This window comes from Mytilus edulis, chromosome 4, assembly GCF_963676685.1.
Source record: "Mytilus edulis chromosome 4, xbMytEdul2.2, whole genome shotgun sequence".
Classification (NCBI taxonomy): Eukaryota; Metazoa; Mollusca; class Bivalvia; order Mytilida; family Mytilidae; genus Mytilus; species Mytilus edulis.
In genome coordinates this window covers 17,858,329-17,875,462 of record NC_092347.1, presented here as the reverse complement: position 1 = coordinate 17,875,462, position 17,134 = coordinate 17,858,329, and the positions used below count along the sequence as shown (strand labels likewise).

Sequence of the window (17,134 nt, the reverse complement as noted above, 5' to 3'; positions counted from 1 at the left end):
GAGCAGAAAAATAATGTGAAAATGAATCGTGGCAAATAAGTAAAACTCAGATCTTTACACCAAGTGAATTAGAAAATCATGAATTTAAATAGCCACAAAGTGGACAAGAAATGGTTAAATGCGAAATAAAGTATCTGTGACAGTAATCTTCATATTTGTATTATGCTTATGATTGATTTGACTTCTGAATTTTAAATAAAAACCCATTGTAAGTAGACCTTATTAATATGTGGTTCATTGCAAATTCTCAATTGAATCTGTTTGAATTATTTTTAGCAAAGTTGTGCCATACCTAGTAGGTGAAAACTGTAATGAGACAAATCAAAGAATAGTGACCAAACTGAAGGAAGCTTACTATGCAGCATGTATGGAACAGAATATCAGGCTTCAGGAAACCATTGTTCTAACACTCGCTCAGTTTGGAAGGTTAGCAATTAATGTTTTATAAAGTGGCATTTAGTAATATGCAGATTTAATTAGACAATATCATACACATTTCGCATGGGAAAATAAATGTGTTGATTAAATAAATCATTTTTAATATGTTCTATAGTTTAAACAAAGCAAATGCTTGTGTCACAAAGTCCTCCTGCTGAATGTATACTGGGGAATGGAAGACATTTTTGCTAGGTGTAGTTATGCATCCTTTGCTTATTTTTTATCTGTTTAATTTTTGTGTTTTCTTCTGTTTAAATTTTTCTTCTATCAAAATAACATTACTAGGTTTCTCATATCAGAACATGGATTCTACAATCTTTTTCATAAGTTGGAAGTTTGTCAGTGCATACAATACCAATAATTTTGAAATCTTGAAATTTATCATAGATATATAAAATTGTTTTTAAAGTTCCTTTGGAATTCCAGATTTTGTATATGTAAATATATTTGTAAATTTCAGAATAGCAGAAAATGAGCAGTTATTGGTAGTGATACTGAATTTGTTGGAGAGTATGATATCCCCTATACCGCTGATTGCCGCTGTGGCTTTTGAACAGGTGTGTAATGGAGCTTTAACCAAGTTTTCCATGAATGAGTCCAAGTTTCTTGATGAACTCTCTAAAACTTTGCCAGTCAGTACTGGCAGGACCAATAAATTTCAACATCTCTGTGTAACTGATGAATAAACTACAGCACAAAATTAATCATGGTATGATTCACAAATTAAATAGCTATTGTAAAAATTAATACTTAATTTGTTTATTGCAAGGTTTTACAGAGTAAATAATGGCATATTTTTGTACAGAGGGATACAATAGGAAGGCATAATATTCAGAACAAAATATTGGAACATAAGTAAAATATATTTATATTGAAACATATTTGATATCACTTGCTGTATAATAGAAACCACATGAGCAAATTTTGGTTTGAACTTCATATCAAATATTAAATGAAGCTGAGTAATGTTTTTGACACAAGACATTATGATATAATTGAAATCAAATATGTAGAACAAATATGTAAACTGCTCAATAAAGTTAAGGTACAGGTATGTATCAAAGTGAAATTCAGATTAAATGTTGAATTCGAAACCATAACTGAAGTTTAATTGTAACCACATATTGATTTTGCAGTTTGACATAAACTAGTTTCTTTATATATTACAGTTGAAGTATGTTGCCCAGTACAAGAAAATGAAGACACAAGATCTTTTTATGCGATCCAGGCTACCTATCTGTAAAGTAAGGTTAAAGTTCATTGTTTATTTGACCTTCTAGTTTAAAAGTTATTATGTATTGCAACAATACTGTTCGAATAGCTAACTAACTGGTTGTGTTTGACGAATTGGACTGGCTGGTAAGCCCTCTGATGTGGTGTCAGTTTTATCCATAGGTTCTTTCATATATAGGCATTTGGTTAATGAAGAAGTAAATGCAAGTTTAGTAAAGATTGAAAATAATTTAAGACTTATTATGAATCTTTTCTGTACACACTCCTTTGTTCTTGGAATAAAAACAAGCAAACAACAACTTAGATAAAATAAAAGGTTAAGTAGGAATCTTTCATCATTCAATTTCATTCAATGTATGTTTTTCATGCTACAATGCCTAATGCATGAAATATAAAAAAGTGGAAAGGAATGGTACAAGTTATTTATGAATTACTTAGCATGAAACTAATTATTTCAATTGAGATTTTAACTTTTAACTATGGTTTACAGTTCTTGGCAGAAGCCATGCACCAGAAAATGTTATCCTGTAATGATGCGGATGCTGCTACAGATATCCTGAAAGATGTAACCAAGGTTTTAGACTTCCCTGATGATAAGAGATTTTTACAGGTAAAATGGTATCATGGTTCTAGTGAAGGTCATTCTTTATTGTCATTATTATATTTGTTTATAAGAATAGAAAAATGTTGTTTGATTGTCAATAGGACAACTATCCACAATAGAACAAATAATGTAGATATACATGGGATAGTGGTTTCAAATTTTTTCTAGTTAAGAATTGAATGCTTCTTTTTGTAAATTTATTGGGGTGTAAAAGCGTTGACCGAAGTACATTTTGTATGAAGCGCGGAAGCGCTTCATTCTAAAAATGTACGCACGGTCAACGCTTTTACAACCCTATAAAGTTACAAAAAGAAGCATTCAATACTTATAATTACATTTTTTTAGCTATGATCAAGAAAAAACGAATTTTATATTGTTCTTATTTAATTCACCTGTGCACTTTATTGTGGGACCACGTGTTATCATGAATGAAAAGTTTTATTGAGTGATACAATTGCTTACGGAATAACACGTGATATGCTGTTAGCTAATCAGAATAAAGTATTATAATGAAACATACATCTAATGTAATTATTAAAGTATGAGCACATTTTTCAAAAAAAAAGTACTTAACAGAATGTGGTTACATATAGTCAGCAGCTTGGCCGTGATAGTTGTGCCTTTCAGATCTGTCAGATACCTACTTCCTGTTATCCAATATCTTGAAGCTTGACAACCTTTGGCATTCTTGTTTTTAATTTTGAAAATGAATAATTTACCTTTTTAAAATGTTTATTGTTTTTTTACAGTTGGCCAACAAATTTATAGTACCACACTTAGTGAGCATAGCAACACCAGAGGCATCTAATTTATTAAAGAAGATATCAGTGCTGGTTGATCTCCCAGTAAGTCACTTTAAGTGCTATGACTTAATCTTTGACACAAATGTTGGAATATAAGTATCTTTGTTGTTACTTTAATTTTGAAGGACAATAGACTCTCTGAGAACAAAAAACATTAGGATTGCTAAGAATGGGTTTCATAATAGAAAAATTTTGGATATTGGGTATCCATCCATAACACAAAATCAGTACATGCACAACAAAAAAATACAGAAAGCAAAGGAACAGCACTTTCATAAAGATCTGTTTTTATGCCCCACCTACGATAGTAGAGGGGCATTATGTTTTCTGGTCTGTGCGTCCGTTCGTTCGTTCGTTCGTTCGTCTGTTCGTTCGTCCGTCTGTCCCGCTTCAGGTTAAAGTTTTTGGTCAAGGTAGTTTTTGATGAAGTTGAAGTCCAATCAACTTGAAACTTAGTACACATGTTCCTTATGATATGATCTTTCTAATTTTAAAGCCAAATTAAACTTTTGACCCCAATTTCACGGTCCACTGAACATAGAAAATGAAAGTGCATGTTTCAGGTTAAAGTTTTTGGTCAAGGTAGTTTTTGATGAAGTTGAAGTCCAATCAACTTGAAACTTAGTACAAATGTTCCCTATGATATTATCTTTCTAATTTTAATGCCTAATTATATTTTTTATCCAATTTCACGGTCCATTGAACATGGAAAATGATAGCGGGAGTGGGGCATCCGTGTACTTTGGACACATTCTTGTTCATCTCAAATTTAGAGTGAGTCTTCAACATTGATAAAAAATCTGACACCTGTCTGTAAGTTTAAAACACCCCCTAGAACTGGTTTGAGTGGAAATTATGTCTATTTTCTGAAGTCCATGCAATGCAGAAAAAAATCCCTTATTTATTTGCTTTGAAATATGCAAAGAAAAAATGAAAATTGGTTACGTTATCCAATCAAAATGAGCGCTACAAACGATGTTGCATTTGAATATTTGTTTGATCTACTTACAGAACAGGAAGAAGATAATGATGGAGAATATTAAGTATATATTTCCTTATATAGCTATCTACTTCCAAGAGGCAGAACAAGGAAAAGCTATGAAGTTCTTACAGGTGAAAAAAACAGAGAAAAGAAATGTGATTAAAAAATAAATGAAATCCTGTTCTGATCAGAAGTTGTTTTCTAAGATACTTTATTTCTGTCTCATTGACAATACTTCACATCTTCTGTTTTTCATAGATGATATTTATCTTATAACTTTTTTTGAACTTTTTAAACATATTTTTAAATAACAACTAATTTTTACATATTTTTAATAACAACTTTTTTAACAAATTTTTGAATAATCATATTGATATATTAATTAAGATGAACCTTTGAATAAAAAGTTTACATGTAATGTAATCATTTTTACATTTCAGAAAGAGACAGCATTTGACATGGAACAGTTATTAAGATGTCAGTTTCAGACAACACACAATGAGTTACTCCTACATCTGGGTACACATTATCAAAAGGTTAATATTTATTATATCAATATGCTCTTAAATTAAAAATTCAGTCTTGAAACAAATCATTTAAGAAATGATAAAAAAAAGAGGAGGATGCTTTAAATGAATAATAAGTTGCCAACTTAATGTTGATGATGTTGTATGGACAAACTTTTTGTTGAATGGTTAATAGAATAAATCCCACCATTTGTGTTTGAACAGTTTGATATCATTTTGAATATTTAAATGTTCATATTGTTAGGAGAAAGTTAGTAATCTTGCTATAAATATATGCGAAAGGAAAATTATATTAAAATATCAATGTAGCTTTTGTTATGTTGCCCCTAAAGAAACTCGTACAATAATTTACTTTTATGTGATTACAAATTTTAGGTGTTTAGTGGACTGACTGTATTATCTAAATGTGTAAAGACTCAGGGATATGAAGAACCACAGACAATGACATCAGCAGAAATGGTATGTACAAGCTGAATAGAACAATTACTTAACAATACAAGCACCACTTACCAAATTATGCATCTTAATCTTTCCACATGTATTGCTTAAACATGCTTGCTGATTCAAATAGATGAACAGGATGGTTATGATACATACTTAATACATTCTGAAATTTCTTGTAGGGGACTCTAGTGGGGTTGTTGGTCAACATATACCTTACAAAAAGCTTCATTTTATTAATCTCATCCCAAAATTACAAGGTATGGTGGATATGCTGGTTAAAGGTAGCAGTTTTAATTGGGTTACCTAAGATGCTCCTGTTCTGTTACCTCAATAAGGAAATTATGTGAAAGCATAAATAAAAGCTGTCATTCCCAACCAATAAAAACACTCACTACTTAATTCCATTACTTGATTAGCATATTATAGTGTTAAAGCAGGCTTGCAATAATTCATTTTTTTCCAAATGAATATATACTTTATAATTTCAGGCAGACTATTTACAGCCTAAACTACTTGGAGTGATTGGATTCTTTGATTTACAGCTTTTGAATAACAACATTCCTCTAGAAGATAAGAAATTGGTAAATCAGTACACTTCATTTTATGTTGCATAATTCCTTGTACATGGAACCACATATTATTATGATATCAATTGTATAATTGTTGCTGGCCCACAGAAGATGCTTTGTGGATAAGGTTTGAATGTCTGTCAGCAAGGTCAAGAACACCTAACTTTCATTCAACTGAACATTATAATATAAGTAAGATGTAAACAAAGGGCTGGAGGTTTATCATTTTATGAACTTTGCTCTAAGTTATTCTAGCTATAGACAGTTTCTTTTAAAGAAAAAGTACTCTGAAATCGATTAATCTTGATCATTTAGAAAAGTTCTTTAACTTTCTTTATGTTTTATTTCTTAGACATTAGAAAGTTTGACAGCCATAATCAGGTTGATGGGTAGAAAACACATTGGTATGATACGATACAAGATTGTGAATACATTGAGGATAGGATTACAGATCACAGACAGAGATATACAGGAGATATCATGTAAAGCCTGGGACTGTTTTGTTAAAAGGTTAGCAAATAATGTTTGAATTTATAAAACATGGTTAAGATGGTAAAAATTAGGAAAATAACTTTTATTGAAAATTTCGTCCAATGTCGGAAATAATATCAAGACGCTTTTTTTTTCGTTTTTCTCCCAAAATAACTCAATCTTAATAATCATATGAATGGATGACAAATAAGACTATGCCATGTTCCTATAGGACATAGAGGCATGATGATTAATTTATTGTGGAAAGAAGAGAAGCGACACACAAAATGAGGTCTTCTCGTTTAATAGTATAGATGAGAAATTTGACCATTTATATCCAAATAAAGTACTGTAGTCTAGTCAAACTAAAGTTTTACCTCAAACTAATTGCAACAGAAAATGTTTTAGTTCTAATCTATAGCATTAAGCTCCAAATAAACATAGAAAAAGTCCTATAAAATCTTAACTTGAGGAAAACTGAATGAAAATCTGCAATTTTAATTTACTTTGGAAAGGGAAGATAACTCTGCTGAATAAGTTTGTTTTTTTTGGTCAGTTTTTGATTGATTTGCTTAAAATTCATGTAAAGCATGATACTTTGATGGGGTTATAAGTTGGTAATTATATCATCTTCTGCTCATGAAATGTACAAAACTGAAGTATTATGGGTATTTTATTTCTTTTTGCACATTTTTCATTAAAATAATTTGCAAATTTGTGGCTTTGTGACCATTTTGAAAAAATAATTTGAAAATTTTGTATTGTATATATCTGTAAATTATATTTGTTCAGCGTCTCTTGTTTAAAGAAACTTTAAACCACAAACAGAAGAATATATGCTGAATTATTTTTATTTAATTTGAGACTCTTTACCTTGACATGTTGAAAAATTTAATAAACGGTCAACTCATGAATTACATAATCTAGGTTGAAGCTTGATAAAAGATATGAAAACAAATTTAGATTTATTTGTTATACGCCAAAGACAGCTAAATTATCAAAAATCAATACATTCTGCTGAATAAAAGATCTAATTTTGTATAAACTTTTATAGATATTTCTACCTTTTTTTGCAGAGTTATTTCCCATTCAAATGCAAATCTCCATAGGAATTTAAAAAATGTCATTTTTTAGTCTTTCTCAAGTTATTTTTTCTGTGCATATTTTGGTTATAATGCTAAAGATTAAAACTTAAAAGTCTTCTGTTGCAATTTAAGATTAGGGTCCAATTTCTGCAATATGACTGGACTACTGTGTGAGCATCAAATATTGGTTATTAATTTACTATTTTGAAAATGTGTGTATGGTAAAGTATAACTCAAATTATTTTTATGTTATTAATTAAGAAGTTCGTCATTTTGGAAGGGAAAAAAATCATTGATATAGCTAAATTCATTGAGTATGCATTTTTATGAAGGCCCATATATAGATTGCATTGTACAGTATATGCATATGTGGAAATTGTATTTGATATGGTTTAAAATAAAACATATGTCAAGATGACTTCAATTTCTATTTCAGTTTAGAAACTCCGTTTCTTGGACAGATGATGTCACAGATCATTGCCACACTCCTCCCTTTGTTGAACTCGTTACCAAAACAGGTCTCAGAACTGTTCAATTTCATGATAGTAGAAAACAGGTAAGAGGGAATTGTTTCATTTACATCAACATGTTAATAAAGATCACTTCAAGTGTATGCAATGTTTTAACAAGAAAATAAGTATTTGAAAGATTCTAAAGAAAGGGTTATGTACCTGAAAGCATATACTTTTAACTTTCATTTGAATAAAGAATATGATCACTTCAGGGAGACGTTATCAGTTCACTTTCATGAGGTCTACTTCCTGCCTGATATACCAGAATTAGCTGTTGCTAATGATATACTGAAACAGTACACAGAGGGATCTTCTAGGTAGGTACCAGATTTCCACATGTAAGCCATTTTAATAAGTTGAAGTAAATTGGAACTAAAGAGTTTATTGACATTCACATTAAATCCAATAAATTCAAAATTGAAATGGGAGACAACAACCCGACCAAAGAGTAGAAAACAGCCGAAGGCCACCAATGGGTCTTTAACACAGTGAGAAAATCCTGCACCCACACATGTTTATACTGTGGATTCATTTATTTTCGTGGGTATCAATTTTCGTGGATTGAGGAAAACCAGCATTTTTTGTGGATATTTGATTTTGTGGTTTTGCCAATCTCTGCATGCCAAACCTATAAAAAAATTGCATTTCGTTAAGATTTGAATTCATGGTTAAACTGTACCCACGAAACCCACGAAAATTGGTATCTAATGAATCCACAGTATTACATAAACAATAGACCTACCTTTTTAGTTTGTATCAGATATTAACATTAAAAGAGCACATATCATATCAGATGATATCTTTCAAATTAGTTGCATGAACAACTTCATATCTTGATATATTTGAATCCTAGATAGTATTAATGTATTACGATTCCATAGAGGAGCAACTTAGTCAGAAGTTGGAAGAACATAGTTATTGATAAGTTTTTGCAGGCTGAATTTTTCTGAAAAGACTTGTAAAAAAACTAACTTATTTTTAGCTCACCTTTTCTCATCACTTGGCGTCCGTCGTCCGTCGTCCGTAAACTTTTACAAAAATCTTCTCCTCTGAAACTATTGGGCCAAATTCTACCAAACTTGGCCACAATCATCCTTGGGATATCTAGTTTAAAAAATGTGTGGCGTGACCCGTCAAACCAACCAAGATGGCCGCCATGGCTAAAAATAGAACATAGGGGTAAAATGCAGTTTTTGGCTTATAACTCAAAAACCAAAGCATTTAGAGCAAATCTGACATGTGGTAAAATTGTTTATCAGGTGAAGATCTATCTGCCCTGAAATTTTCAGACGAATCGGACAACCTGTTGTTGGGTTGCTGCCCCTGAAATGTTTATTTTAAGGAAATTTTGCAGTTTTTGGTTATTATCTTGAATACTATTATAGATAGAGATAAACTGTACACAGCAATAATGTTCAGCAGAGTAAGACCTACAAATAAGTCAACATGACCAAAATTGCCAGTCAACCCCTTAAGGAGTTATTGCCCTTTATAGTCAATTTTTGACAACTTTTCATAATTTTTTGTAGCTTTTCTAAAAATCTTCTTCTCTAAAACTACTTTGCCAAATTTAATCAAACTTGGCGACAATTATCATTGTGGTTTATAGTTTAAAAAATGTGTCCGATGACCCAGCCTACCAAACAAAATGGCCGACATGGCTAAAATTAGAACATAGTGGTAAAATGCAGTTTTTGCTTTATATCTTTGAAACCAAGACATTTAGGGCAAATCTTTCAAGATTTTAATGTCCATCAGATTAAGATATATCCCCTCACAAATTTTCAGTTGAATCGGACAACCTGTTGTTGGGTTGCTGCCCTTAAATTGGTTATTTTAAGAAAATTTTGCAGTTTTTGGTTATTATCTTGAATACTATTATAGATAGAGATAAACTGTAAACAGCAATAATGTTCAGCAAAGTAAGATCTACAAATAAGTCAGCATGATCAAAATTGTTAGAGGACCCCCTAAGGAGTTATTGCCCTTTAGAGTCAATATTAAACAACTTTTCCTCATTTTTGTAACTTGTATAAAAATCTTTTCTAAAACTACTTGGCCAAATTTAACCAAACTTGGCCACAATCATAATACTAGGGTATCTAATTTTAAAAAGAGTGTCTAATGACCCCGCCTACCAACAAAGATGGCCGACATCAGTAAACACATTATCAGGTGAGCGACACAGGCTCTTGAGAGCCTCTAGTTTTATTATGCCCCACCTACGATAGTAGAGGGGCATTATGTTTTCTGGTCTGTGCCTCTGTTCGTCCGTTCGTCTGTTCGCTTCAGGTTAAAGTTTTTGGTCAAGGTAGTTTTTGAAGAAGTTGAAGTCTAATCAACTTGAAACTTAGTACACATGTTCCCTATGATATGATCTTTCTAATTTTAATTCCAAATTAAAGTTTTGACCCCAATTTCAGGGTCCACTGAACATAGAAAATGATAGTGCGAGTGGGGTATCCGTGTACTTGGGACACATTCTTGTTTATCATGAAAGACTTCACATTAAAGCTAATTTTTCCCTTCCTATCTATAATTTTTTTTCAGTCAATCAGATTTGAGGACCAGACTAGATCACTCTATGAAGGGAATAACACATGAAAGCTTGGATGTCAGACTTCATGCTCTGTCTAAATTGAAGAACCTGCTTCGTGATGAAAAAGTAAGAATACATCTTTAGTCAACCTGTTAATTGTAACAAAAAAGATGTATAAATTGAATTTTAAAAGATAATTGAATTAGAAGGTAAACATGAATAAGGCAGCAAACAAACAATAGAAAGCTTAGAAAAGTCTATGCTTATGTCATTAATAAACTTTCAATGATGTGGAAATGTCCTTACCATAAAGTAAGCACAGAAATTGCAACAAATCAACAAATTTTGATAAAAACATGCATACTCGTGTAGACGATACACTTTACCATTTCCCTCTATGTTAACAGCAAGTTCAACAAAGCTATTTTAAATGAAATGAACTTTGTCAGTAATGTTGAACCATTTAAAAATTATTGATAATGCCATTGCAAGAAAAGTGTTTGGTTGAATTTTTAATTGATTTGAAGTAAATATCATACACCAATTTCCTCAAGGTTAAAGTTATAAATCTGAAAGTTTAAAGCTATAATATATTTGTATTTATCGAATCCTGTATTTTGAAGTAAAACAAAACATATTTTATGTATTACAGGAAGCACTATACCAGTTTGTGATAGGTAATGAGACTGCTGATCCGATTGTATCAAAGATTGTTTCTGTGGTAAGTTCAGCACATTTTTCAAAGGCCAATTACAATTTTATTCTAAAAGCTCATGTAGCAAAAGAAATTATTATTCCACTTGCAAAAAAAAGCAGTCAAATAACTGAATGATGTATGGTGTAAATTTTATTTAGAATGACTTTAATGTTATTTTCAGCTGTTGAGTGGTTCTAGAGATTCTGACAGCAGAGCACAGATACTATATGCTGAGTGTATTGGAGAACTTGGTGCTATAGATCCTGGAAGGTACTTATACTTTTTAAGTTATTTCTGTTAAACTTAAAGTAATATAGCTATAGATTAATAAAAGATTAATTTGTTCTTGTTTGATTTCCTCAAAATTGATTTTCCTTTTGTAATCAATGCTTGTATTGTCATTGGTTTCAAAAAAACAAAAGTTGCATGTAAATTCATTGGTTTTGTTTTAATAAAAATTAGGTGTAGATGATGACAAAAACTTGCTTTGTAACGACAACTTACTTGATTTCAGGTTAGAGCTAACTACAAATGATCCCAAGGCAGACAATGCAAAGTTTCATCATAACATTTGTGAAGATAATTTTGCTTTTGATCTGATAAACCAAGTTGTCAAAGGTTTCCTGGCAGCAACAGAAACAAGAATTCAGGTTTGTAAAACATATCTAAGAAGTTTTGGCTTGTTAGATCACTTGGCTGAAACTTCAATCTCTATTGCAAACCATAAAAAAATCATACTTACTTTGTCCAATGTTTTAACTGAAGAATTGTAAAAATACAAACTATGCACTGTTTCTTGGTGCCTATCAAGAACATCTTATAAGATAAATTTGTTTCTTGCCTCATTGTTTTCAATTATCAATCACATCTGAAATGATAATCTTATTTTCATTTTTACAAAGCTATAAGATTATAGTTATGATGTATTACATTAGAATAACATTATTGATTTTTCAGGATGGTACTGCTCTAGCATTACAAGAATTGTTAAAGATCTTCAAAATCACAGAGACATCTAAACTATGGAAAAGATTTGCTGATCATGTCAAGGAGATACTCCTTCCTTTATTCACCACAAAGTAAGTGTCATTATTTCAGTTTCTTTTAAATTTTTTTTTATAAAATATGAGATTATGTGTTCTTCAACCAACAGAATTGGGAGAAAATTGTATTCTAATTTGATCTTTGATCTTTGATCTTTGTTGTGTATTGGATACAATGATTAGTTATACATATTTAATAGATTTACTGAACCTTTTATAATAGTAAAATTATGTAACCAGGGTTAGAAAATTACATGTATTCTAGCTATTACCACTGGAGCATTGAAAGTTTTAAAATGTCTAAGGAAACCTTTACCGCTATGGGTCCTCAATTTTGAAAAGGGGGTGGCTAAAATCATCCCTTTTAATTAGTTTAAGATTTCAAGCTGTTTCCTTACTGTTTCCTTACCATAAAAACATGTATTATATGTCATTCTTTTACAGATATACATTAACTAGTCAACAAGATTGGTCTAAAATAACTAAACCAATATTCCTAAGTGAGAAATCAAAGACCTTTGCTGAATGGGTCAGTACATGGACAGGATACTTGTTATCAAAGGTAAACTTTATTTTGCATCAGAAAACTTGATTTGTTAAGCCAATATCAAGTTAATGAGATACTGTTTATGATGACACATGACATGACAAAAATATGGTTATCATGGTTATGTAGAAATCGTGTATGAAGCAAGTGAAAAATTTTACTTTTTTTAAATCCTGTCATATTTGAAGAAACTCAGATAAAATCTTCATCAGTAAATTTTAGATTGATTTTTGGAAAGATTAGAACTTGTTCTAAATCTTTACTTAGGCACCAGCCTCCCTAACAACAGGACAGGTTAGCTACTGTTACTAAATGTATTCACACTGAAATATAGTTCCCTATGGTTCTGATGTATGTGCACATAATACACATATAAACTGAAAAAAAACTGGGTATATTATTGGAGCAGTTCATTCAAGAATGTATGTCATTAAGGTGTTTTGATGTGCAGGCTTTTAAAAAACATTTTGATTAGGTAACTGGGTATTGATTCAACTAGTATGATTGACAACTGTCATTATCACTAAACAATCAGAGACAAGGTGAACCTTTAATTACAATGCCCCACCTCCTAAACTGCCAATCAAATTGACTACATTACCTATCAACCTCAGTCTTACAAAATTATATAGACCACTCAATATAATTCTTAATACACAAGTATTTGACCTCATAATTGAATATACATTTGTGTATAATTGAATACACAAATGTGTATATTAGATGTTTGATATTTATAAGGATGATAGATTTATTTATTGCCAATTACTTTTGATCTACATTACATAAAGTGATTCTGTAAATTATATCTAAAAGATAAATGATTAATGGATTAACAAGATCTTTAAAAAAAATGAAATATGAATATAAATATGAATAAATAAAAGGTATTCAAGTAAGGCCTATAATTTACTTGATAAATTTCCAATAATCATCTGTAATTAATCAACAATTAAATTAGTACACTTTTTTTTTATCAGGAATTGGCTTGAAACAGTTTAAAAAAATTAAACTTTTAATTATAACAAACCATTGTTTATTAGTTTAGTTCCCATCAATCATTATGTCTATTTTAGTCATTTGAATTTTTATTAGAAGTGAATATATATTTTTGCAATCAAGAAAGAATCCACATTTCAATAAGATAAGTTTTTTAATTGGTTTACATTGAAAAAGTACACTTTCAATGCCCTGTGTTGAAAAATACTTTAAAAATTGATCAAAAGGCACTCTAAAACTTTTAATCTTCAATGCCCTATAACATCTGTTTCAACTTACAAAATGTCCCATAACAACATTTTTCAATTTTTTTGTTGACACTTTAAAGTTTTAAGCTGTTGGTCCAGATTTATGTCTTACAAGGATAGTTGGTAACATTTACTAGAAGAATTTTTGCTTTTTTTTTTGTTTTTTTGAAACATGTTCAGAATCGGCAACATAATTTCGATTTAGATATAAACTGCAGTTTAAATAAAACGTTTTGTAAAATTGTGCAAATTAAGAGACCCATATTATTTAATTTGAGCTCATTTTATCCTCATACTGGAAAAGCAAGTTTCCTTCTAACATGTCTAAAGACCTGCTGTAAATGCAATTTTCAGCAATAGTGCTTTATTAATGTACATTTCCCCCCACCATACCTTAATATGAAATAATTCAAACTACTCTTCTAATCTTTCCATGAGTGATTTCCATCACTTTGATTATGTTTTTTTGTAGTGCTACAGCTTTCCCAATGAAGAATTGTCCAAAATTTTATTTTAGTAATTTAAAACAGAAATGGTACTTTTACCTTTTTGTCAAAATATATAACTTGATAATGTAACACATTCCAGAAACCTACATCCATAACATGTTATCATGAAATCTTTATCATTGTTATTTTTACTTGAAACATTTAAAACATTTCAGGTCAAACAAGACCATGCCAGAAGTGTGTTTGTATCTTGTACAGCAGCCATAAAAAATGATGTACATATTGCTCTGTATATCCTACCCTACGCAGTAACACAAGTCTTACAAGATGGTTCTCCACATGATATCAAAGAGGTAAGTTACCATGGCAATATCATCTTAATATAGAGGTGCTGTTTATTTAGGAGTTATTTTTATGCCCCACCTACGATAGTAGAGGGGCATTATGTTTTCTGGTCTGTGCGTCCGTCTGTTCATCTGTCCATCCGTCTGTCCCGCTTCAGGTTAAAGTTTTTGGTCAAGGTAGTTTTTGATGAAGCTGAAGTCCAATCAACTTGAAACTTAGTACATGATGCTTATAATATGATCTTTCTAATTTTAAAGCCAAATTAGACTTTTGACCCCAATTTCACAGTCCACTGAACATAAAAAAATGAAAGTAGGTGTTTAAGGTTGAAGTTTTTGGTCAAGGTAGTTTTTGATGAAGTGAAGTCCAATCAACTTGAAACTTAGTACACATGTTCCCTATGATATGATCTTTTTAATTTTAATGCCAAATTAGATTTTTTACCCAATTTCACAGTCCATTGAACATGGAAAATGATAGTGCGAGTGGGGCATCCGTGTACTTTGGACAATTCTTGTTTATGCCTCTCTTGGGGGCATTATGTTTTTCTGTCTGCAAGTCTGTCCGTTCCTTCCTCTGTTCATTTGTCTGTTGCGCTTCAGGTTAAAGTTTTTGGTAAAGGCAGTTTTTGATGAGGTCCAATTAACTTGAAGCTTAATACACATGTTCCTATGATATGATCTTTTTAATTGTAGTGCCAAATTGGAGTTTTTACCCCAATTATACTGTCCTCTGAAGTCTGAACATAGAAAATGATAAGTTTGGTTGCGGCATCCATTTGCTATGGACACATTCTTGTTTTGCATCTAATGGTTGTCTCATTATTATACCTATTGTACAGAATGGTGTGGTACATTAAATCATTTTTTTTTTTTTAGGTATTTACTGAGATATTAGAAGTTATCAGTCACACACAGAAACCGGATACTAAACATAGAGATGGGAATTTCCACCATATGAGTGCTCAGACAATCTTTTCTATAATGGATCACTTAACCAAATGGAAGAGACAGAAAGCTCAAACCAGTGGTATCATTCCTGGTAAAGGTAATATTCAAATTAATTTTTTTTTTGGCATGATTTTTTTAGCTCACCTGGCCCTTCGGGCCAAGTGAGCTTTTCCCATCACTTTGCGTCCGTCTTCCGTCGTCCGTCGTCGTCCGTTGTTGTTGTTAACTTTTACAAAAATCTTCTCCTCTGAAACTACTGTGCCAAATTTAACCAAACTTGGCCACAATCATCATTGGGGTATCTAGTTTAAAAAATGTGTCCGGTGACCCGGCCAACCAACCAAGATGGCCGCCATGGCTAAAAATAGAACATCGGGGTAAAATGCAGTTTTTGGCTTATAACTCAAAAACCAAAGCATTTAGAGCAAATCTGACAGGGTAAAATTGTTTATCAGGTCAAGATCTATCTGTCCTGAAATTTTCAGATGAATTGGGCAACCCGTTGGGTTGCTGCCCCTGAATTGGTCATTTTAAGGAAATTTTGCTGTTTTTGGTTATTATCTTGAATATTATTATAGATAGAGATAAACTGTAAACAGCAATAATGTTCAGCAAAGTAAGATTTACAAATAAGTCAACATGATCGAAATGGTCAGTTGACCCCTTTAGAAGTTATTGCCCTTTATAGTCAATTTTTAAGCATTTTTCGTAAATCTTGATAATCTTTTAGAAAAATCTTCTCCTCTGAAACTACTGGGCCAAATTAAACCAAACTTGGCCATAATAATCATTGGGGTATCTAGTTTTAAAAATGTGTCCGGTAACTTGGCCAACCAACAAAGATGGCTACCATGGCTAAAAATAGAACATAGGGGTAAAATGGAGTTTTTGGTTTATAACTCAAAAACCAAAGCATTTTGAGCAAATCTGACAAAGGGTAAAATTGTTTATCAGGTCAAGATCTATCTGTCCTGAAATTTTCAGATGAATTGGGCAACCCGTTGTTGGGTTGCTGCCCCTGAATTGGTAATTTTAAGGAAATTTTGCTGTTTTTGGTTATTACCTTGATTACTATAATAGATTGAGATAAACTGTAAACAGCAATAATGTTCAGTAAAGTAAGACCTACAAATAAGTCAACATGACCAAAATAGTCAATTGACCCCCTAAGGAGTTATTGCCCTTTATAGTCAATTTTTATCAATTTTCATAAAATTTGTAGATTTTCACAAACATTTTCCACTGAAACTACTGAGCAAAGTTCATTATAGATAGAGATACTTGTAAGCATCAAGAATGTTAAGTAAAGTAAAATCTAAAAACACATCACCATTACCAAAACACAATTTTGTCATGAATCCATCTGTGTCCTTTGTTGACCAAGGTGAGCGACACAGGCTCTTTAGAGCCTCTAGTTTAAAGCCTTACAAACTTCATATTTTCAATTTGTAAATTATTCAACTGCTGACAATAAACTTTTAAACATTGCAATTTACTGATAGTGATAACTTAAAAATTAGAAAAGAATATTTTTGTAATTTCCATACTTGATTATCTGACAGACAAAACTTGTTAAAGATACCAACATTGACCATACTATAGGTATGTTTTGTGTACAGAAAATTAATCAGTGAAGCCTGAATGAAAAG

At 31.2% G+C, this 17,134-nt stretch overlaps 1 protein-coding gene across 1 annotated transcript in view; it reads left to right on the top strand.

Annotated features, from left to right (window-relative positions):
- LOC139521746 (serine/threonine-protein kinase ATR-like) overlaps positions 1-17,134 on the top strand; it is a 91,172-nt gene that overhangs the window by 43,864 nt on the left and 30,174 nt on the right. The window contains exons 23-42 of the mRNA XM_071315318.1: positions 277-426; positions 899-995; positions 1,608-1,682; positions 2,162-2,281; positions 3,025-3,120; positions 4,090-4,191; positions 4,501-4,596; positions 4,963-5,046; positions 5,520-5,612; positions 5,953-6,110; positions 7,593-7,712; positions 7,881-7,985; positions 10,219-10,333; positions 10,860-10,928; positions 11,086-11,174; positions 11,419-11,554; positions 11,862-11,983; positions 12,392-12,509; positions 14,406-14,543; positions 15,414-15,582. Of these exons, the coding sequence (XP_071171419.1) occupies positions 277-426; positions 899-995; positions 1,608-1,682; positions 2,162-2,281; positions 3,025-3,120; positions 4,090-4,191; positions 4,501-4,596; positions 4,963-5,046; positions 5,520-5,612; positions 5,953-6,110; positions 7,593-7,712; positions 7,881-7,985; positions 10,219-10,333; positions 10,860-10,928; positions 11,086-11,174; positions 11,419-11,554; positions 11,862-11,983; positions 12,392-12,509; positions 14,406-14,543; positions 15,414-15,582 (2,252 nt within the window). The remainder of the gene's footprint in view (positions 1-276; positions 427-898; positions 996-1,607; positions 1,683-2,161; positions 2,282-3,024; positions 3,121-4,089; positions 4,192-4,500; positions 4,597-4,962; positions 5,047-5,519; positions 5,613-5,952; positions 6,111-7,592; positions 7,713-7,880; positions 7,986-10,218; positions 10,334-10,859; positions 10,929-11,085; positions 11,175-11,418; positions 11,555-11,861; positions 11,984-12,391; positions 12,510-14,405; positions 14,544-15,413; positions 15,583-17,134) is intronic.